Source organism: Triticum aestivum, chromosome 2A (assembly GCF_018294505.1).
Source record: "Triticum aestivum cultivar Chinese Spring chromosome 2A, IWGSC CS RefSeq v2.1, whole genome shotgun sequence".
In the NCBI taxonomy this organism is placed as follows: Eukaryota; Viridiplantae; Streptophyta; class Magnoliopsida; order Poales; family Poaceae; genus Triticum; species Triticum aestivum.
In genome coordinates this window covers 537749556-537773461 of record NC_057797.1, presented here as the reverse complement: position 1 = coordinate 537773461, position 23906 = coordinate 537749556, and the positions used below count along the sequence as shown (strand labels likewise).

The 23906-nt window shown below is 45.6% G+C and overlaps 1 protein-coding gene across 1 annotated transcript; it reads right to left on the bottom strand.

Moving 5' to 3' along the window:
* Positions 1-745: 745 nt before the first annotated feature.
* Positions 746-22647, bottom strand: LOC123189301 (1,4-alpha-glucan-branching enzyme 2, chloroplastic/amyloplastic). The gene is made up of 22 exons (XM_044601689.1): positions 22321-22647; positions 22074-22219; positions 21693-21922; positions 21210-21308; positions 21093-21135; positions 20852-20911; positions 20314-20394; positions 20118-20234; positions 19851-19934; positions 19069-19190; positions 18137-18256; positions 16625-16754; positions 16420-16530; positions 16129-16257; positions 13729-13832; positions 13189-13333; positions 6944-7091; positions 6696-6796; positions 6288-6365; positions 3884-4039; positions 1365-1439; positions 746-1253 (listed from the first exon to the last, which is right to left on the bottom strand). The coding sequence occupies exons 1-22, from the start codon at positions 22466-22468 to the stop codon at positions 1170-1172; spliced, it is 2511 nt and encodes an 836-aa protein (XP_044457624.1). The 5' UTR covers positions 22469-22647; the 3' UTR covers positions 746-1169.
* Positions 22648-23906: the final 1259 nt, after the last annotated feature.

The following is a 23906-nucleotide window of genomic DNA, read 5'->3' as shown; positions in this document are numbered from 1 at the left end:
ACCGCGTCACATGCGCGCGGTGAGCTCCGGGGTCTTGAAGGTGGCGAGCCACTTTTGCACTCGCCACTCCACCACCACCCCGAAGATGGAGGAGGATTAGACGGCCGAGGAGGCCTACATTGCGGACCTCGAGGAGTCCGAGCGCAAGGAGCTCACCAAGTGCCCTAGCCATTCATAGACGCTAGCCGAATCGGCGGCCAGGGTAGAGGCGAACACGTCTCCACCGGCAACAACCATGCCCACACATGTGGAGGAGCTGTGAGAGCTAGAGGGCCAATCTTGGTTGTGGACGAGCATGGCACCGATGTAGGTGTCGTGCATGCCCGTGTGGCTAGGCGCGTCCGATGAGTAGGCTGAGCAGCACACGTTGGAGGTCAAGGCGCAGCAAGAGGTAGCGGCACAAGATATGCAACAGCAGGCGGCTGGGTTGGCAGCCTTCCAGTAGACGTTGTCATGGATGCTGACACCGGTCTTCATCGACCTGACCGAGGAGGACGCCGCCGCCTAGATCTATCATTGTTGGATGGCTGTTTATTTTAATGTTTTCTAGTTTTAATTAATGTAAGATTGACTTTGGTGGGCTCTTTTTTTTAATTCCAAAATACGCCCCAAGTGTGAAATGCGTCGGTCTGCGTTGGGCGCATCTATGGGCGGCAGACAAAACAAAAATGATAAATCTTTTGTACGTGTGGGTTGGCCGGTTGGAGTTGCCCTCAGCAAAAAGATCTTTTAGCTCTAGATCATCTAGCTTTTGGGATTCTTCAATCCCTGATTTTATTTCTCATCTTCTTGTAAAGGACATGTCAATTATTTGAGGAATAGAGTCTATTAACTGTCAAAAAATTTTTACAAAAGTAAAACCTCTATGCTAAACTGCCAATTTAGAGGATAGTAGCCATGGTTTAGGACCACAAAAGTTTAAGGAGGCATGGGTATTTGGGGGAGGTTTCCTCGCTGATCCATAAAATGATAACACAGATGAGCATGTTTTCCTCGCAACGCCCTGGGAATTTGGGAGCACAGAGCACATCATCATGTTGTCTTGTCTATCCAGGACTCGTTGAAGCAAAAACCCTTATTAAACCTTGCACCTGGTTGTATTGACCATACGATTTTTTCTTGCTAGTGCTAGCAACAACAGCGTGCATGCGTATGCTGCACTTTGCTGTTTAGTTCATTGGAGCATAGACAACACAGGTTCTGCTAGGAGTGTACACTGAGAACGAATGGGGCCTGTTGTCATGTTGGCAGTCCTGCAAGTTACATGTGAAGCATATGTTACTTCAGGTTTACCAGGAATGAGATTACACAAGTACTCGTAGTATACTACGTAGAAGCAAACCACATCTGAGGAAAAGGCTTACAGAAGTGAAGTGCTCTGCAGTGTGATGGATCCTACCAAATCCACCAAAGAGTCCGGCGTCTGAGTCTAAGACAACCTGGTAGAAAGAATACAATTTCAGCACACCCAACACAAGAAGGTATATCTGTGCCTGCTTTAGAAATCAGAACTAATTCGAGGAATTTTGAGTAAATTCCAAAACATGAATAGGCTGAACAATACACTCGGAATAAAAACTTTGCACTCTCGACCCCCGCGTCGCTCCACTTGGGCGACTCATGGGAAAATCTAGCACCGCTGCCAGGCTCCCCCGCCAGCACCTCCCTTCCTCCGCCGCTGCCGCTCAGATCTCCGTGGTGGCAGCGGGCCCTACTCTGAACGTGGCACCGGGCGGACTCACGGTGGACATGCGGTGTTGCTGCGTAACTGTGGTCGGCCGGGCGGCGGCTGTCATCGCGCACGCTAGTGTGGGTTGCGCGCTTGCAGGGTGCTGGAGGTGCCGAGGTCGTCGCAGGCCTAGCTGGGTTCTTGGTCGCAGCGCGCGCGGGGCGGTTCCCTTCATCAGCGAACCTGGCTAGGTGTCGTTCTGGGAGGCGCGCTGGCTCGCACAACTTCGGTCCGGGGAGGCGGCAGCTTGGGCCGTCGGGTGGCGTGTGGTGTGCTCCTGGTGGTGCCGAATCCGGGGTCCTGGGTGTCGAGCTGCAGGGGATCTGGCCAGGGAGTGGTCGGCAGGTGCAGGCGCAAGGAGGATGGGGCGGCGGCCCTAGGCTGTGGACGTTGGCGCGGTGGTGCCTGCCATTGCATGAGGTGCTATGGTGGGTGCTACGTGCGGAGGTGGGTGGTGGTTGCGGGCATGGTTGGCGGCAGCGTCTACAGTGGCTCGTCACACACGGGCGTGTGGTTCGGATGGTGGCCGATGCGGGAGTGGTGGAGCCTCGGGCGAAAGCCCAACTGCACTTTGGTTGGTGTCGAAGACGATGGCGACCGTGGGCGCCGCCCCCTCCCTGGAGGCATCATCGTGGGTGCTTTGGCTCATCTCTTACCTTCACTGCCGTTGGTTCCTCCAGACGAAAGTTCGAGCTCCTGGAGTGGGTGATGGTGGCATCCTCATCACTTCCTCCTTGGAGGCATCGCCTTAGGAGGCCATGGCCTAGCCAGACAAGCATGCACCGCGTGACATTGCGGTGTGCATAGTGGACGTCATGGTCGAACCATCGGCCAGTGTGGTGCACGGCCTCGGGGCTGGCATGGAAGTCGAAGTGGTGGCTCCAGATCTTGACGTCAAGGAAGGGTGTCAGGCATTGGTCACTTGGGTGGTAGTGCCGTTGGCCAGCCTGGTGTGTGGCCTCAGGGCCAGTGTCGAGGTTAGAGCAGCAGCTTTGGAGATGGTTGCAGGATGTCGGCTCCGGTTGCTTGGGTTCACAGCCCCTCGCCTGGTGCGCGGCCTCGGGTCGGCGTGTATGCTTGTTCTTTCTTTTGTAAGTCGGAGCGGCGACTTAGAAAACCGTCATGGTGTTGTAGGGTGTCGGCTCTGGTTGCTTGAGTGACTTCTGTCATCGACTCATCTGGTGCACGGTCTCGGGGCTGTCATGGATGTCGAAGCGGCGGCTTCGGATCTGGTTGTAGGGCGTCGGCTCCAGTTGCTTGGGTGGCGGAGCCGGCGACTCGTCAGGTGCACGGCCTCACGAGCGGTGACTTAGAAAACCGATACATTCACGATGTATCGGTTTTGAGACAATTTTCCTTATTAACGGGCCAATTCTTATTCTTCTTAATGAAAAGGCAGAGCTCCTACCGGTTGCTCGAAAAAAAAGCAGGCTGAACAATGGGAGGATCAAAAGATTAGGCATAGAACTACCCAACATAGGTGGTCAATTCTTTTTTCAAGGGTAAAGAACTTTATTCATCATATAATAGTCAAGTCATTTACAAGTAAAGATGAAATAAAACTATTTGTTAAGCTTCGTGCACTAGCCAATGCAACCAAAAGTCCGAACTGATAAAAAGGACTAGGCAATCCACATATACATTTTAACACCTCCTCTCACGTGTGACGCGAGAAGTCAACACGTGAATAGACTCAAAGGTATGGCTACACAGAGGGGGGCAACAGCAATTTTTGAATAAATTTCGAGAGCCATGACTTGAACTCAAGACCTTAGGCCCTAATACCATGTTGAGTTTTATGCACTAGCCAATGCAACCAAAAATCCGAACAGATGAAACACTTCAACAGTATCCAACATAGGCGGTGAATTGTTAACTGAGATTGTGATTAAACTTGAAATATTTGTGAGAGAGATATTAATTCCAACAGGTATAAAGCATTTGGATTTTGCTTACTATGTTTGCTCGTACTACAAAAGCAACCCGATAAAGGTTTTTTCTAAAAACAAGACCGAAACAGAACCTAGTCAGACTACCAAGACCCCCCACACCTATCAGCGTATTCAAGGATGAGCATGAGATAATGTGTATAGTACAAGTGTACAGCAAAGAAAACTAACAAACTTAACATGGGGAATGGCAATAGCTGAATACCTTGTACTTCCCAGGCTTTAAACAGCCAACCCGGTAGTCGAAATAGCTATTACTCCAGTGGAAGTTGAACACAAATACCAAGTCCCCTTTTTCAAACACGATCACCTTATCTTCCTCATGTTTCCGAGATACGTACTGGTGGTCTGATGTCATAAACTGCAATTACATGGCCTGTTTCATCAGCGAATATTCATAGGTGCCATATAATGAACTTACTAGGATCTGCCTACGTTACCAGATATAATTTGAAGGCAAGAAAGCAGTAGTAGAGGTACTGTAAATACACTACGGGTCGTCCGCTCTCGGGCGACCCGGGGGCGAAACCCTAGGCGCCGCCGGTCCCCCGCCTCCCCTTCTCCTCCCTCCCCGCCGCCGCCGGCAGCCGTCGTCGGGCTTGCCCGCGCGGCGGTAGGCGGCGGCGGGGGCTTCCTCGCGCACCTGCCTCGACCTCTGGAGAGCCCGCCCCCCACCCCGCATCGGGCGCCGCCGCCCGCTTTCCCTGGTGGCCGCCGAGGCCGGCCCGCTGTGGCGGCTGCCGCCGGCGTTGTCGCCCTGCGTCTATCGCCGGGGACGGCTCTGCCCATCAGATCCGGTCGCCTTGCTCGATCTGGCGGCTGGTGGGCCGCAGTTTGCCGGATCCGCCAGATCTGGCCGGCGTGGCCTTGCCTCGGCCCGGCTTGGATGATCGCGGTGTGGTGCTCCCTGGTGGCGGTGGTGTGGGTCGTTCTTCATGTTTTGACAGGATGTGTGCGGTGGATGGATGCCGGGGCGGCGGCCTCGGGCGGTGTGGACGGCGTTGCCTCTTCGGCGGGCGACGGTCGTGGGTGCTGGTGGTCCGCGACTTCGGCCGTGCGGGCGGCGAGGTCTCGGTGGACGTCTACTACAGTGGGCTGGGGTGCCCCGTCACCCGGCGTGCCTGCTGCGATGAAGTCCAACGCTTTCTCCGGCTGCGTGCGCTCCACTGGCCAGTCTTTGGCTGGGTGGATGGGATGGGGGCGGGACCGGGGGAAACCCTTGGCCGTCGGCGGAGGCCACGACAATGGTGGCGTCTTTGCTGGGCGTCGGTCCCCTTCTTGGAGGCCTTGTCGAGGTCCTTTCCCGTCCTTCACCGTGATCTTCCTTTGGGCGAAAGCTCTAGTTCCCCTTGCGAGCGACGGCGTCGTACCCTCGTCGCGCTCCTTCTTGAAGGCGTCGCCTGGGGTCCTCGGAAGCATGGTGGGTGCTTTGCGGTGCGTGTGAGGTGTTTGGCGGCGGCATTGTGTGCAGCGTTTCACCTATTCTCCGCCGGTCTTCGTCCTGTGGTAGTGCTCCTTCTGCTTGGAGATGGACTAGCGTAGATGGTGGTCGTCGTTTGGTGCCTTGATGGCGTCGATGGCGGAGGATCCTACCAAGGTTGGCACCTCAATCTGCTCTGAAGATGGACTAGTGGAAGATGGCGGCGACGACACATGTGAGTGCGTCAGACCGGATTGTGCCCCGAACCCGGTATGTGGCTCGGTCGGGGCCTCCGGCTTTAGATGTTAGGCTTAGGTGAGAGGTCTGGGTATTTGGTCCAGCTTGCACCCCCTTCATCATATGGATAGGAGTAGTGGCAGATGTTGCCAAGATGGCGGATTCAGGCATATTGTTGTACTACTTTGTAAGGTCCTCGAGAATAATCAATAAAATGGCCGTATGCATCTCCCAGATGCAGAGGCCGGGGGTCATCCTCCTTTTCTAAAAAAATAAAAAAAAAACTGTAAATACACTACCCCAATTTCAAATCTGAGTTTAGCACTCACAAGTGAAGACAAATCAAATGTTTTCAAAGGAGGAGAAAATGTGCAGCTTTCTCCTGACATTGTTGAAGTATGGAGATAATAGAAAGGAAAACATGGACGACTGATCCTTAATAAAGAACAAAGGAAGATTATAGTATTATCCCCCACTGCCTTCTGTACTAATTTAATTGTTCTATCCAGCATATATGAAGGTAACTGTTCTGTTAAGGTTATCTTTTAAAAGAAAGGCCGTGTACTCTTCCTTATTTTAATAATGTAGGGAAAAGAATACAAGCACCAGGCCCCTAAGGAGGGAGGACACCTTAGAAACACCAGTATGATTTTGCTATTTTTTAAGCTAAATAATTAAGACGGACAACATATTAAAATGATTAATACAAAACGAGAGTACATGAATACAAAATGCTGCATTTTCTTATGTGGATTAGTTCATCAGATTTAGTGCATGTCCCTTGTACCATCATACCAAACTCCTCCTAATGTGACAGTTTAAATGAATATGAATAGAATGACATACAGAAAGAATGAAAGACCAACTCCTAATATGATGTTTTTAGTGGGAAAGACGCGAAATGATGGCGACTCAACCTACAGGAAAAGAAAATGATGTAAATAGTACATACGCCATATTTTTCCTCAAGATGCTGCATCGCCTGATCAAACTGCTGCATACCATGATACCTAAGAAATTCTGCATCACCCTGACAAGTAAAACAAGGGAGATTTTCTTATCGATGACTCAGTCAAAAATATGGCTAAACTTCGACATATTACTTCTTCAATCAATACATCGAGAGATGTAAAGCTTTTGTGTTTTCTCAAAAATATAATAGTGATACTACTACCCAAATGCTAATGAGAATAAGAGCAGAGAACCAAGATGAACATCATATATGGTACCTTGTTTAATAAAGCACTAGAGAAGAGGTAAAAGAAGCTCTAAATTGACTCATCTTTTTAACCAAAACTAAATTGACTCTATGGAGGTAGAAAAATTACTGTTGTTAGTTAACACTCGAAAGAAAATTTACCAGGTCAAATCTTCGACGGCATTTGTCGTAACTGTTGTTGTTTCCTGGGATGAACTTACCAGTTGGAAGTACTTGTGGGCCTCTTGGAAAGTCTATCCATTCTACAAAATAAAAGTTTGAAACAAAACCTTAGAATTAATGCCTTCCTCAGACATTAGAACTACCATCTCAAGATTCAAGTGAAATGTCTGGTCAAGATTCAAACAACATGCAACAAAATATTTAAACTCTATTTAAAAAAAACTCACCAGGATGCCCGAACTCATTTCCCATAAAGTTAAGATAACCCTCTCCTCCTAAACCCATTGTGATAAGTCTAATCATTTTATGCAGTGCTATTCCACGATCAATATTAGGTGTCGAAGGTCCGTTCAGAGCCATGAAATCATACATATCCTGCATCAGTAAAACATATGAGGTCTCCTGTCATTCTTTAGTCAAAATTTATGATGGTGTGCTTCCACATGTACTTTCCTATGAACAATTAAATCAGATAAATCAATGAAGTCTTCAAACAAGGAAATCCCAGTTGTCAAAGGCTTAGTTATGAATATCATTCTATCAGACAAAAATACTGGTGTCAATCATTCTCAGGTGCAAAAGATTTTAAGAAATGCGGGATAAAATGATCGCAGATGCATACAACTGATATGAGAGAAAGCAGGGGCACTTGTCTAGCTAAACCAATAATCTAGCTCTGCCACCGTTCTCCCCCCTACCACCGCCGCATCCCTCTCTCCTTGCTGGCCTCATGTCTCCCTCGGTTCCAAGCGTGACAGGAGATCCAGCCCATGCTGGAGGTGATGGTGGCCACGAGTGAAGATGTTCCCCAGCATGGCGATGCAGCATTCTCATCGGTTTGTCTGGCATGCGCAAAGGCCGGCAGTGCCCAAGCGGCATTGTCCCTTGACAGCCGCATGGATATCGGGGCCTGCCCTCCTCCGGTCGGTGTGCGAGGGGGATGGAGTTTGCTGTCAGTGAGACGCAAGGGGTTGGGCAGTTTTCCAAAAGGCGTGCTTAGTGTGCGATGACTGATTTGGACGACCGTGCACCCGTGGTCAGCCGGAGGCAAAGGTTTGGCGTGTGGCCTGACGTGGTAACCAGCATGGTGTAGAACATTAAATGGCGCATGTCCTAGGGCATCACTAGTAGCGGTGAGATAGTTGTCAATAAATATTGCCATATAAGATTTTATGATGTAGCAAATATTGAGAATAGAAAGCAATGTTGTATATGGATGAATCAATAATCTTTGTGGTGCGGAGCACCCTAGGGTCATCACCATGGTGTTGGCTCGCCAAGGGACACACACAAGACATATACAAAGGTGAATTATATCCTTTATGTGTGCCTACTTGGTTCTCTCACGGATGGTGTGCTACTTGACCCTCCTTCATGTGTGCATAGGTTTGAGCCGAGCTTCACGTCGGTCAAGGAGGAGTGTAAGCACAAGAGTACGCCTACACCATCTGCGAAGGAAGCATGGAAGTAGAGGCGGAAGCACACGACGAAGGAGATGGGCTGCTAGAATCCAACAACCAGACAAAAACCTCCTTTGGATCACCGTCCAACCCTTCGTCCAGCTACGACGCGCAAGGCAACGGAAGCTAAATTGGCGAAGCCGGACTGTCCGGCTTGGAACCCAGACTGTCCGGCTTGGAACCCAGACTAGCTCCTGGAGCGAGCCCTTCGAGCGGCGCATGTGGAAGCTCTTATCTGAATCAGCTACAACGGCCAGACTGTCTAGCATGACCCTGGACTATCTGGCAACTAACCCGGACTGTCCAGCCCGTGTCTACGTGCAAAGCAGGCCAAGTGCCATGTATCCCTCTCCTACCTACCCCCTTCGTCCCTAACTATATAAATCGTACCATGGACTCACATTAGGGTTAGCAAAGCATTAAACTAGAACTTGGGAGAGCTTTGCTCCTTGTATCTCCTAGAGGAACAAAGCCTCCTAAGGGAGAAGGACTCTCCATAGGATCATCACGGCCTCCACCCTCCTAGGGTATGGAGAAGAACATCCAAAGTAAGAACATCTCTCTTAGAATTTGGGAAGAACTGTACCTTTTTACTCTATCCTTTGTGATTTTCCCCTTTGCCGCCTCCAAATTATGAAGATTGGGACAAACCATAGGGCTTGCCCTACATCATTTGGTATCATGAGCTTGCACGATTTAGAGCCCCTCCTCCTCATCCTTCTACCCTAATTTTGTTTTGTTCTTACCTAATTTGAAAATCCCCACCAAAAATAGCTCCACCCAATTTCTTACAATTTGTGGTTCTTGTGAGATTTTGTTGCTTTTCGTCCATGGATTTGATGTGTTGCTCATAGATCTGGCCTCCCTTTGCGTTGCTTTAGCCAATTTCTTCCATTTCCACCCAAAAAAAATTCTCCCTCCCAATTTCGAGATCCAATTTCCACCGAAGAACAACTGAAGTTGACCTACCCAAACTGCCCGGACTGCCAACGCCCATCCGGCCACCAACTTGGACTATCCGACCTCCCCTGAATATGCTGAAATTTGTTCCTCTTTCGCCCCTTTTTGATTTGCAGTTATTCTTCCGCTTTGGTTCTCGTTACCTAAGGTGATTTGGCTGCTATAGGGACTGCTTCACCATCTACAACAACCTTTGACTCCGCTGCAACAATTTCATCAACGACACCAACCACTCCATCCTTTGACACCATAAGCAAAAGCAAGGCCGGTTGCCTCTGACCTCGACAAAGGTATTGTGTTGACGAATGATTCCGTCACACAATGTCTTCCCTTGCCATTGCACTTGATAGCCCGACCAATCTTTGCGAATACCTTAAACCTATAGAGACTAGTTATCTGAGAATTGTCGGGCCTCGTTAACTTGTGCGTCGTAGTGATACATTGCCTCATCTCGTGTACCATAGTCACTCTGTACATATCTTGGATACTTGTTTTTCATATTTGATCCAGGCTCAAGGAAAGTGGTAAAGAAAGAGATAGCAAAAAAAAGAGTGAAATAAAAATATATAAAGCAAGCTTATAAGCAAAAAGAGTGAGCATCAAAAGATATTTGTGACAAGGATACCTGGATAGGAAAACAATACGCTTGTTCCTATAGGTTGGTGCACAAGCACAAATCTAGCCCACGAGAGCAATCAAGCTAGCGTCTCTCCTATTGCTTGTGCAACACGAGCTTAGTCATTCCTAGGAAAAAATTGTATGCTCATTCCTTGGTTGCACAAGCACCATTTATCTTTGCGTGTGTGTATCCATTTGCTCTATCTCTACTCATTGATCCACTTGTACCACATCTGCATTTTTTGATCTTACTCAACATTTTCAACATCTTGATCCACTATTGCATGATATCGTGCAACTAAGCCCTACCAAGCTACTCGATAAGCCTTTTGTGTGTAGGTGAGCTTGAACAAGGTTTACCAATTGTAATCTCTTAGTATTCCATAGTGTGAGATTGCTTGATCCTTCACCAACATAGGAAAGAGGTAACTTTGGTATTGGTCTTTCTCTTCTCCACTCACACTTTGCTCAAGTGTCAATATGAATAGGGAAGGGCACATCACCACCGGTCTATGCCTACACCAAAAACTTCGACGCCGAGATGGACCGTTGGGACACCAAGATTGACGCACAACTCTCTTTCAAAACATGTTGAACCACCGTGAGTCATCAAGATCACACCAGCATCGACACCTCGAAGTCCAAGAGCAACATCAAGCTACACACCTTCGCGACGATGGGTTCCAAGGCCACACCGTTGACCGTGAACGCCATCAACAAGAAGAATGCCACCTACAAGAAGAGCGCTTCCACACACTCCAAGTGCATCATGAAGAGGAACGACCATGACATCAAGAAAACAACGCATGACGCCTACAAGAAATGTTCCCTTCAAGAATCTACACCAACAATGGACACAATACTACATCAAGCAACATGTCTCTTCCTAGAGCTACAAACAAGTGATACTCCTTCAAGCTCCAACGCTCCGACGACTACATCACGTAGACCACCAACTACAAGCAAGGGTGACCGCTCCATCTTCGAAGACACCTTGCGACAGTGATGGGATGGTTGAGCATGGGACTTACCCTTCAAACATGGCGGCGTATGGTGATGAGTTGAGAGACACTTTCACCCATATTGAACATGAGAGCGAATTCACCAAGGCAAGCACAAGAGTATGCCTACCACCATCTGCGAAGGAAGCGTGGAAGCGGAGGCGGAAGCGCACGGCAAAGGAGATGGGCTACTGTAATCCAACAACCGCATGTAAACCTCCTCTGGATCACCGTCTAACCTTTAGTCCAGCTACCACACGCTAGGCAACAAAAGCTAAATTGGTGAAGCTGACTATCCAGCTTGGAGCCTAGACTATCCGGCTCCTGGAGTGAGCCCTTCGAGCAACGTCTGCGGAAGCCCTGATTTGGACGAGTTACAATGGCCAGACTGTTAGGCTTGCAACCCGGACTTTCCATCCCATGCTTGCATGCAAATCGGGTCAAGTGGACATGTATCACTCTCCTACCTACCCCCTTCATCCCTAAGCTATATAAATTGTACCATGTACTCAAATTAGGGTTAGCAAAGCATTAAACTAGAACTTGAGAGAGCTTGCTCCTTGTATATCATCCTAGAGATCATAAGACCTCCACCCTATTAGGGTTTGGAGAAGAGCATCTTGCAAGGCCCCACCTATTGGAGATTTGGGAACTCTATCCTTTTTACCCTTACCTTTGTTGTGTGTGAATCTATATGTGTATATTAACTTGGATGCCTTGAGAGGACATGTGTGATGAGAACATTATTTGAGTGTTTCCACTTTAGATCTATGTGTTCTTTCTGAATTTCCCCTTTACCACCTACAAATTGTGAAGATTGGGACAAACCATAGGGCTTGCCCTACATCACTTAGCGATACCTAGGAGCAATCTTATATATCCTCTCACCTCCTATTCAACAAGCTAAATACCCTCCATTGGAGTATTTGTAGGTTAGCTTATTGGCTGATGAGGTTACTATGTTTTGTAACAAACTAACATTCTACAAGTTATTCGAGATGCTCTTAGTTCCCATCCAGCGTCATCTTGCGACATGTATAGATGAATGTACCTGGCATCATTTGTCATGCTTTACCCAGGGTTGATGATGTGTGCTCTAGAGGTGTTGTCGTACATCCGGACCTCACTGCAGGTATAGGTTTCCAAATACATAGGCTCCTAGATCATGTTCCGGCTCGTTGCAGTCAGTCTATGTTGGTCCTGATGTGAAGTGCATGGTAGTCTTTGTTGGTGGGAATGGCATGGCAATCAGGCTGTCGAGCTAGTGTGATTGTGGGTGGTGATACGATTTTGTGAAGGAGCCTTTGTGGGGCTGCAACCATGGCGTGAGAGGTGGTCATGCGGCTTCGGACGAAAACCATCCCCGACAATGTAGATGCTGGGAGGATATATAGTGCTCCCAACACTTAGGCACTCTCATTCCCCAGTCTAGAGAATCATTTTTAAATGTTTCAAACGATTCTAGAAAAAAAGTTGTGAAAGTTCATAAGATGTGTCTATGGCCCCTAAAAAATTGAAGTCAAAATACTTAGAGGAAAAAGACAAATTCATCATGAATAGAATCAAAAACAAAAATGACAATGTTCACATCTAGATTTGTCTTTTGTGTTGTCCTATAGGTATTTCGAGTTTGCATTTGTACTTTTTAGGGGTTGCAAACACATGTTTTATGAACATTCACAAAAAAGAATTTTTTTGAAACATTTAAAATTGTTTTTTCTAGACACGGGAACACTTAAATGTTAGGGGCACTTGATATTCCCACTGTCACTGATGATGATGGTGACGCCTTCCTAACACCGTTTCCACCTTGGGGGCATTGTCAAGGAATACCAATTAGCACGGTTGATGTTGATACCTTTCCGATAACTTTGTTCTTCGAGGTTTCCTTCAATTGGTATGAACACAAGCCTTCGCTCTTCCAGCGGTTCCTACTTGCATCAGCCATGTGCCAATCCCGTGATGTGGCATCTTGGGGGCACGATCGAGTACGGTTGCGGATGTAAGTTTCAATAGATATAGGATATGGCAATGTGTGATGGTTCACCATTCAGGCGGCCAGGGCGGTTGGCGGTTCCGAGGTGAGACCGGCAGTGTAGGGGCCATTGATTCTATCCAGAGCAGGGGCAACCCAGTGCGTTTGTGTGGTTGGCATTTAGGCTAACAGTAGTTCGGTAACGTGTCTAACAACCGTTTGATTGTGGACTTCTCTTGAGTGGTCGGTTGTCGCCTATTCTTAGCTGGTAAATACTTTCATTCTATAAATGCATAGGCACAAACTTTGCATACTTTTTGAGAAAAAAATATAGCTTGCATTTTTGTGGTGGAGGAAAATCAAGAGAGATAAGTATTCTTAAAAAAGTATAGATGTAAGGAAATTGACGAAACAACATAAATGGTAGTAGGTAAAGTCTGGACAAATAATGTGGTTACCTTGTCCATCAACCAGAATGCAATAGTCTTGTCTCCAACCAGTGCTTGATCGTGACTTTCAGCATAAGTAACACACTTTTCCAACCACCTTCTATTTGTTAGTGTGTGCACAATATTACCCATCTCCCAAGCTTCATCATTTCCTCTGTTTAGAATAAAATGTTGCAATTCATGTTTCAGATACAAGATACTTCACATCAATAACCAGAACACAAAACCAAACTTTTACAGTTCCAAAACAGAAACTTGAAACAATGAGACAATAGAAATGATGAGAGATGCAAGTAAGGATATAGCATATTAAAGAAGTGTAATATCATTATAAGAATTCCTAAAGTTGGTATGTGTATTCTACTTTTGTTATTATATACTGCATAAACTACAAAATAACGATACATGTTTTTGGACATTCATGTGAAAGTCCATATGTGCAATAGTGTTACACAAAGGAACATTTTAATTGCATTAACATACACTGTACAGTCAGATCTTCTGTCCAATAAAATATTAACATATACATACCAATTATGAAACACTTACTTGAGAAGTTCAATCCATTTGTCGGCAACAGCCATATGTAAGCGATAGTCAAAACCAACTCCACCAACTTGAACAGGAAGGGCAAATGTAGGCATTCCACTAACCTGAGAATTCAAATGAAAAACCAACACCTCAGTTGAACAATTAAGTTATTATTGTTGAACGTTAGATGAATCTTAGACCATATTATATAATTAATAACTCTTGCATAATCTCGAAGACCCATTAGTGGTTTCATGAAATGGTTGGAAATTTAGTCCGACCCCAGGAGTGGAGGAGAGTTTGGACCAGTATATAAGAAACTCTCTTCCATGACCCATTGGAGCATGAGAAGAGGAGTGGTACACGTGTGCATTTTCTCTGTGCTGCGCAACAGAACCATGCACCGAGGCTGTGCCCCTAACAAATGTTGGATATATCAATAAGGTTATTGGGGAGCGTGTCTCCGTGATGGCTCCCTTCCGTCCTTTTGCATCCATGACTTCGACTACTTTCTTGACTTTCCCAACCAAACCCATGGGCGGGAACAATGGTGCCTTGAAGAAGGCCACCAATGCCAATGTTGTTGTTGCCACGGCCCTAACCCCTAAGTTTTGCTACGGGAGGGTATGATCCATTCATCCCACTTGTGCTTGGTTCGTCAGTTTGTAGTACTCACTATGTTAAGAGATATGCATGTTTTATGCAGGCACTCACATGTTGAAAAATTGCTGATATATCCAACAATTCGTTGCTTATTTCTGGGAAGTTCTATTTATTTATAGAAGTTGTTGATTTTCATCTGACTTTCATGAAAAGTTAGGAGTCTCACTCAAGAAAAAGAAAAGTTGTCACTACATGAAATGAATAGAAAATAGTTTTCCACGGCAGGAATTTTTTTTCGAGTAACCGACAAAAGCTCTGCCTTTTCATATAGAAGGAGAGAATTGACAGGTTAACAAGAAAAACTAGCTCAAAAACGGTTGTCACACACACACACACACACACACACCAGCCCCAAGGCTGCACCCCAAATGAGCCGGCGACTCAGTCACCCTAACGACTCGAGTCAGACACCACACAACACGACCTGGAGCCGCCGCCCTGGCGTACAAACCTCAACAACACACAAACATACACACACATCGGTCCCAAGGCCACGTACCTGACGAGACGAGTCGACCACTCTGTAACTCAAGTGACCAAAATCGATACCCTATAACATAAAGGACGTTCTCCCGAGCCGCCGCTCCTGCTACCACACCAGCCCTGAGGTCATGTACCCAACGAACCGACGACTCTGCTACCCAAGCGACCAGACTCAGCACCATATGCAACACAAATGCACTCTCCGGAGCTGCCTCTCTTGCTTCCACACCAACCCCGAGGCTGTGCTCCTGCCAAACCGATGACGAACCTTCAGGACCACACCAACCACTGACGCCTAACAGAAATCTGGACCTCCAAGACAACATCCCCAAGGGGGGAGCGACGGTTACGCCGCCACTGGCCCACCGCCCACTCCGGCCAAATCCAAAGCTTGTGTTTTCACTAGAGAGCTCGAGATACAAATGCGCAGGGAGGTAAAGGGGATCCACACAACGCCTTCAATGAGGATAACGACGTCCTAGGACACCAGCGGCAGGTTGGTGCTACGTATTTACCTGAAGTTCACCACGCCCTAAGACATTGCATCAAGTCCGTCCATCCGCCGAAACCCTAGCCGTGTGCACCAGTCACCTCGCTACCGCCAACAACCACCACCACCATGGCGCCACAATCAGCCGAGCGCCTCCATCCCGACCCCCAGTGCACCACCCGCTGCGACGAATCACCCCCTGAAGCTACCGGAGAAGCGCCCACTTCGACGACCCGAGGACGCTGCCCCGGCATCCTCACGCACCACCCGGTCCGGGCAAGCAGCAGCCACACCCGAACCTCGGCCCACGGGCCCGCAACAGCCACCGTCCCGCACGAAGCCACTCGAGGCCAGATCTGGCCGGACCTGGCAGCCCGCACGCCCTCCGAGCCTGAGCCACACAACCGCACAATCGCTGCACCTCCGGACGCCAGACACGCCGCCACCGCAGACTCGGGCCACTGCCGATGCCCAAGCTGCCACAAACCGCTGCAGCACAGTTCTGGGCAGGGGGGTGCGTTCTTTCTTTTGTCTCCACTTCAGAAACTTGACACTATCTAATGCAATGCCACGTCAGGAACTTGATTCCCCATGGCTCTCAAGTCTCAACTCGATATAGCTACTTCAAAGTAATGGCACAATGTGCACTGCATTTCAAAATCTAAAGCAACTTCTGTATGCACCTCCTGTAAGAATGGACAGAATAGCCTAAACTACAAAAAAAGATGACCACAAATAGTTCTAACAAGTTCATATTGAAAGATGACTACAGAAACACTTACATCTTCACCGATAGTTACCGCTTCGGGATAAAACCCATGAATTAGATCATTCACCAGCATCAAGTAAACGACCGCATCTACATCAGTGGCAAAGCCAAAGTATTCATGGTAGCTCCCTGTAAAGGTTACCTAAAATAGAGTGCAATAATTTAGAAAAAAAGAAGTAAATTAGGTTCCAAGCTCAGATAAAAATTGATACTATAACATAAAAGGAAATATTAGCTAGGTGTAATCTTATCAAAGTTGCCCAGGTAGTCAAGATAGAACAAGGACAATCAAGCAATGAATTACTTGTAATCCATGGTGGGTATACATCATGGAGGTCGCGCCGTCGAATCGGAAACCATCAAACTTATACTCCTCTAGCCACCATCTTGCATTGGAAAGTAGAAACCTTATAACCTGTATAAAGATAACAACGTTGGAATATCAGTTGGAAGATTAATTAATGGATAAATACATGACAGATGGCAATAGAAGTTCTATAGTCCCATACTTCCTTATTCCCGTAGTTGAACACACGGGAATCCCACATCCAATGATGGCCCCGTGAACCGCCATGAAAGTAATGTGTATCCGTGCCATCAAAACCATTCAACCCGTCCAAGGTATTATTTGACGCGTGACTGTGAGAAACAGAAAACCAAAAGTAAAGCTACGCAAGAAAGGATGGAGTAAATCAACCAGGATTACCAATGGGTTAAGGGTGATCTCAGCCCAAAGGTAAAGCTACAGAACAAAAAGGGGCTTTGAACCAAGACATAAAATAGATTAAAAGTTACAACCATAGTTTTAAATAGCGAGTTATGCCTCTTAGCGGCGGACCTCTTCTAAACGCTATAGCGCACTATGTACAATGTTTGATCATGTATTTGGACTAAGGTCCCTTAGCACGGGATCTTCTAAACGCTATAGCATGCTATAGTGGAGCTATATCGCGCTATTTAGAATCATGGTTAGAACCTATCTGATTTGCACATGCATGAACACAAGAGTTCGGTCCAAAGCTGGCATTGTACTATGTAGGTGTAGGCACAAGGAGGCTGTCCAATTCATTTAGAGATAAGTTATATTCTTAGTTTGCTTGAATGTCTAGTTAGCTAGTGTCGAGGAGAAGTGGTTTCACCGTGTTTGCCCGTGTGCGCGTGGACTGGACGATCCATGCCTGGGTGACCAACTTCCCTAGATGCACTACCCCTGATTTCCTCAAAAGGAACCGTGCATCTACCAACTTAGAGGAGTTTATGCCATACGCTGCAAGAAGCACATGAAGGAAGGACAACACCTTATGCCCAATGGCATCCAGCCCAAAATGAAGGACATGTTCAACGTCTCAAGGCCTGGATTTTGCTACTTAGCTTGATCAAGATATCTCGTCAAGATCGGTCATATAGAACTCATCGAGTTGATCCTTAACTTGTTGAGTTCCTAAGGGTAACCCCAAATTGAAATCTATCTTGAGATAATTTCATATTAGGAGTAAAGCTATTACCCGCATCAAGGGGAGCCCAAACCTGTGGGTAAGACGTGTGTCCCGTGTTCCTCGGACAACCCGTGGTTATTTTCCACTCCCACACAAATCTATGTGCGACTACCTGCAAATTACCCTCGACAGCTAGCACCGACCGTGGGAGCTGAAACCAACTTGATGCCTTGTTCTTTGCACTGGCATCACTATACTTTATTTCCAAACAAGCTGCTGATTTTACCAAGGCTAATATTAACTCGTTCTCTATTCATTTTTTTGTATTGTAGTATGAAATGATATGTGATCAACCAATTGTTCGTTTTGTGAGATCAGTACTTCTGTCGTAAAATCAATAAGTATGTAATTTTCTATATTTCATAGTAATTGAAAATACTTAACATGTAAAGTGTTCTTTTAGCAATTTATACAAACTGGATGATGCTTTTACTGTTCCAATCTAGGAGAGAGGCCATAGGAATTGAAATAAAGAATTAAGATTAATGTGAACCTAACACGCCAACGGCAAATTACATTAAGTACCTGTGAACAACATCCATGAGGACAACCAAGCCAAGCTCGTGAGCTCTATCAATCAAAGATTTTAAATCTTCTGGGGACCCAAAACGGCTACTTGGTGCAAAGAAATTGGTAACATGGTACCTGCAATAGAAGTAAAAACACATAAAAGTGGTATTGTATTAATTGTCAAACAGGAAAAAAGCAGCACTTAAAAGACAAATATGATTTGAAAGTTGTTACAGCTTCCATGTCATTGGAAAAGAAGTTAATATGATATACTCCTATATAACAAATCATTATGCTAGTATGGTGAGGAACATACTACCGCCACTCTATGCAAACATGGTCATTATGTGTGTAATCGCACTGTTATGTGGCTATCTGTGCAGTATGTTATTTTAGACCAAATCAACCAGTGATACTTCCAGAATGTCGACATAGAGTTGTCCACTCATAAGATATCTACTCAGAATGAGAACACAGGAAGTAGCAAGAAGCAGCAGTCTCTCACATCTATACCAATATAAAAAGACCCAAAGGGGCAGATCCAAACCATCTCAACCGTCAAATCATGTAATCTAGCAGTTCAAATCGCTCCAATGTTGAGCACCAAACATGTTTAACGCTCTAATTACCCATCACTATCATTGGTTATAAACATGTTTAGACTCAACGCTATCCCATGAAATCTGTCATGTAATTAATATTTTACCATTCCCGCGAAGAAAGCAATTAATATCTTAGCAAATATCAATGTGCCATAAATATATTTTACCTAATATAACGTGCCACTAATATCCTACCTAATACGTGCATTGCACACACATACTTTACTAGTAAGAAAAGGAAGAGAATAGCTGAAAAGTTAATATAATAGTATAGTTGCTAAAGTTGAAATATGTTCCATGGACAAAAAATAACTAAAAGAATCAGAAATCGACCCAGAGAACTACCCAAAGCTTCCATAGTATGAGTGCTCTTGGATTGCCATTATTTGCACTGCATTGTACCCAAGTCTTTTAATTCTTGGAAGCACCTCATCCCGAAAGTTTGCATATGTGTTGATCTTTGGTTCCTGGTTGCACAAAGAAACAAGTAATTGCCCATGTGTTAATGTAAAAAGGCTACCAACAAGCATAATCTATTTATTATATTATTAAAACAAGAGCATAACAAGCCACAAAATTCATCCGCATATGCCAAATTATCTCAATCGTTGATATACCATCGGTCTTAATTATAACGTTCAGGATTCATAAGTTGATATATAAAATAACCATTTATGTAGGAACAAATGTAAATACAAATGTTTGTAAGGAATGAGGTTAATTAAGTTGTTGATGAAACATGTAATATAGTGAAAAAATGAACTTTAGTAGCAAAAGATGTAACATTCACAGTTACATCAAGTAAAACGTTCGAACAAATGGACACCAGCTTTTGATGCTACACAATCTAGTACTTCTCTCGAGCATTCAAAACATCCTATTTGACTGAAATGACACTATTCCAGCATGTTTTTTCAGATTTGTATTATCTAGTTCTAGATTGTCCACAGTTACATTTTTCAGATTGTATTAACCAAGTGGCATAACACATAAATTTATGATAAGCTTTTTACTTATAAAACGAAAGAAGGCCAACAACACAAAAATACCATTGTAACAAATTGTAAATTAACTTGAATTGCATATAGCTAACTTCATTTATGGAATACAGGGTAAAGATGAAATACCGGGCTACTCATGCCAACATGTGTTTCATATATCCGCAATGATTTTGGTCGTTTAGGTTGAGGATGCTTGAATACATACTTCTCCTGCACATGCATGTAAGAATTTCATAACTGGTTAGTGAATAGAAAACTAAGATGCCAACAACAAATAAGAAGTAGAACAACTTGAAATAACACTTGGGAAGCTTCGTGAGAAAAACAAATCATAATTTTCTTTCCAATTAAAAATATCTGAAATCTAAAAGCACAGAAGACGAAGTAAAATACCTCTTCGGGAGGATCATAATATATTCCATTGTATGGTATATCTCCTGGAGTCTGCACGGAGTACTTGATCCAAGCAGGAATTGAATCCTTTGTCCCAGATGGAGTACCCATTCGCACCTAGATGTTCAAAAGAGCTTGTGAGTAATACAGAACATGTTCCTGAGCCTAACACAGTTGGCGAGGAGAAGAAAACAACCTTCACCCGTGAGCCGTGAGGAATTGGTGGCGAACCGTCTGCATTGTTTGGCAGAAAAATCTCCCAAATACCCAAGTCATTCTGAAAACAATTAAATTGAATATGAGCATTTGTAAATCCATATCAACCACATGGAGCTACAGTTCACGGGTTATCCAGTCAGCCTACTCCAATACCATTACTATGTAAAACCGCTCAGTGTCTTGCAATAACCAAAATCATTAAATCATGTCTAAATCATCAAAAATATTTGTGCAGCATTACTTATATAAAAGGGTAACATGCATGTTGTCAATTTGACGTTATACAACAAAAGCATCATCAACATTGATATCTAGTAATTAATGGGCTCGTGCAACAGGCAAGTGAAAGAATAGAGTCTAGTGACTTTAATACTCCTAAACACTTCCAACTATATTCACAGCTCAACTCCGGAATACATATAAGGTGTATATTCAACCACATTTAAATAGTAAGCAGATCTTAAGAAACAAATTTACAAAGAAAAAATTATATATTTGTGAAACTACATGCATACTTTGCTCATATGGTCTGCATTTGGATCCCAATTGTTGAAGTCGCCAACTAATGCTGCAGACTGCAATTGGAAGCAAGAGTTAGTTCTAAATAAAGCTAGTTGTGCAACTTAATATGCTGTTCATCTGGGAAGTGCAAAATCCCCAACCTTAGGATAGCAGATGAGCACTAATTATTCACAAGCAGTTGAAAGATAGAACTAGTATACTTAGGTAAACGATCAGACAGTCAGAAGAACATACATCTGCTCCAGGAGCCCATTCTCGGTAAGTGATACCTTCAGCGCTGCATGGGAAGAGGAATGTAGATACGATACAGAAAAAAGGTAGATACATACTTATCTAGTCAAGAAATTTCACCTGCGCACAAATCCAAACTTCTCGTAACCGCGGGAAAATACATCCATGCCTCCTTTGTGTTCATCAATGTCTGAACGTATTCTCCTATATAGGCTGTATCTGTTTTTGATCCATTAAGGCACAGTGAGACTGCTAGTACAGTTTGATCTGGACATATGGGTTTCATCCTTACAAAAGCAACACAGGGGAAATGAAGTGGCATTGTTGTTCAATTGGCATAGATACTGAAAAAACATAGAACCCATCAAGACATATATTAATCAGTGTACCCAATTACAATGGGTGCTTATCGGTAGCTCACATTGCAGTTCTTGCCACTTTCCTATTTTTGTTCGGTTACCATGTCACCTCAGAGCCATGAACACACAAGAGTGACTACGAACTTCAAGAGTTTTGTGTCACAGCAAGCAGCCATTCACATCTTATCAAAGACTGTAAATTGTATTTAAAGTTTAAAGTGCACACAATAGAAGCGAAGCATACCGATACTCAAGATGGTACTTAAAGTCTCGGAGCGTTGGGTCAATCTCGTATATTTGCTGTCCATTTCCCGGTGGTGGCAGAATGCGTAATTTCTCTCCCGTAGATGATTCTTTGTCCATTCTGCTCGTGCCTTCAGCATCAATTTCTTCAGTAACCTGATTTGTCTCTGAAGACCAAATAGTATCTTCACCTCCATCCTGTAGGCTTGTTTCATCATCGATGAATGGAACCTAACACGATGTGAAGGACAAAAAGTTCAGACGAACTGTGGCACACATAGTTGTAAACCAACCTACCGTGTAGGCTTCGCATATGGTGTTTTGTCTTAGATTTCAATTGTCATGCAGGAAGGTACTAGCAAGGAAAGAAAATAAAAACTACCTTCAGATCATCAGAGTCGAACTGAACGGGACCGTCGATGGAAGGCGGTGTTCCGCCACTACCGCCGTCAGGGATCATCACCTCCCCGGACGGCCCACCCGCGCGCATGACCACGCGCCATCCAGAACCTCCGACGCCGACGGCACCTACAGACATCACCACACCAGGAGGGAACGTAAGGTCGCTGAACCGCAGCCCGCTACGAATAAACGAGAATGGGAGTGAGGAAGGTAGCGCCAATAATTACGGGGTGAACGGGTGCCCTTGTTGCGGCCGAAGAGCAGCGATGGCGACTGCAGCTCCACCCCGCGCCCCCTCCGCTCTGGCCCGCCGGATCGAGGAGCCGACGGCCGGGCGAGGCCCGCCGCGGAAACTGCGAATGCCGGCGACGCCATCTCGTCGCCGCCGCCGCAGCCGGATCGGATCCAACCTAACTGCCCGACTGACCCCGCCCCGTCTCCTGCTTAAACCCACGCGAGCGAAATGCGGAGGCACAGGGGGGTGGTGTTCTAAGATTGGGAGGGGCCGGAGGGCGGATGCTATATACTACTAGCACGGGGAGAGAGTGGGACTAGGAGGAAGCGGACGGAGCCTTCACGCGAGAGTGGCGGCGTGGTGGCCGCCAGCGGGTGGTGCGGGCAGCGCGCGCGCGGGCGGACGGCTGCATGGATGGTAGCGTGGGAGTGGGACGCACCGGCGAAGAGGTTTGGGTTTTTGCGGTGGTGTGATCGCGGACGCGCGCGGCAGGAGAGGACGGCGTCGCCTTGCGCCCAGGTGCCACGTAGGACGGTAGGGTAGTGACGAGTGAGTCAGTTTTTTTTGTCTTTAAAAATCATTTTTTTTTTACAATCGAGTGAGGCAGTTTGTTGGCGAGCGCGTGCGAGGCTACAAAGCTTGGCATCTCGGGCGGATCACCAAACAGACATCATCGCCAATATCATTCAATTGAAGTTATCAAATGTTTGGTATCAGATGTTGGTCTTGTGTAGTTTGAATATTGAAAATAATCAAAGAAAAATACTCCAGTGTTACTCCGAGTCTCCGACAGCTTTTCCCTCGCTCCTCCCCTGTTTCTGGTACTTGATCGTGGTTGGTGTCGTCTTTGTTGGTCGTGGTGGACTTGCTTGTGTGCCTCCTGCTCCGGTTTGTGTCTATGCACCCCACGGTCCTTCTTCTATGGCCTTGGTGGCAGCCAGCCCGGCGATGGTGGGTTTGTCGCCTCGTTGCTCGGTGATGTCATGCCTTCTTCATGTGTTCTTTGGGTTTTAATCGATGTTGTCGTTGTCGTGGCCGTGTTGGTATATTGTTGTTGTCGACTGTAGTCTTATGCACTGAAAATGTTTTTCTACTTTGTTGTCATGTGTGGTGCCCTTGCTCTAGTTTAGGCTGGTTTTGTTGGTTTATTAATTGTGAATCATCAATGGTTTGGTTTCTTTAGTTGGGTTATCCCTATGTGGTCTTTATAATGGTCTTGCCTTCTTTGACGTTATACCATTGCTCTCTTAATGAATCACACGCAAATCTCTTACATGGTTTGAAAAGAATCAAAGGAAAATATCGCAGTGCTTCTAACTCAAAGATAAATATTTCAATGCAACTATAATCAAATAAAAGTATTACAATCCAAATATATAATTACTAAATAAATAGTTCAAATTTGATTTCAATTAATTCGGACACATGTTCTAATTGTCCATATGAAACGCTAAAAAATTCTCAACGAGATCATTCTGAAGCTACATATGAGTTTCTCGATTATGATTCTGATGACGCAATTTGAGAAATTCCTCATATGTCGTAGATTCTACTCTGGAAGCTGTACAAAATCACCCG

What these genes read in the sequence shown, in the direction of transcription:
- LOC123189301 (XM_044601689.1), bottom strand. Translation starts at nt 22,468, where the DNA reads ATGGCGTCGCCGGCATTCGCAGTTTCCGCGGCGGGCCTCGCCCGGCCG. An exon ending in ATGCAGACCATATGAGCAAA is followed by an intron (nt 20,395 to 20,851) that starts GTATGCATGTAG and finishes AATTGTTTTCAG; the next exon opens with AATGACTTGGGTATTTGGGA. An exon ending in TAAAGCCTGGGAAGTACAAG is followed by an intron (nt 1,440 to 3,883) that starts GTATTCAGCTAT and finishes TCTTTCTACCAG; the next exon opens with GTTGTCTTAGACTCAGACGC.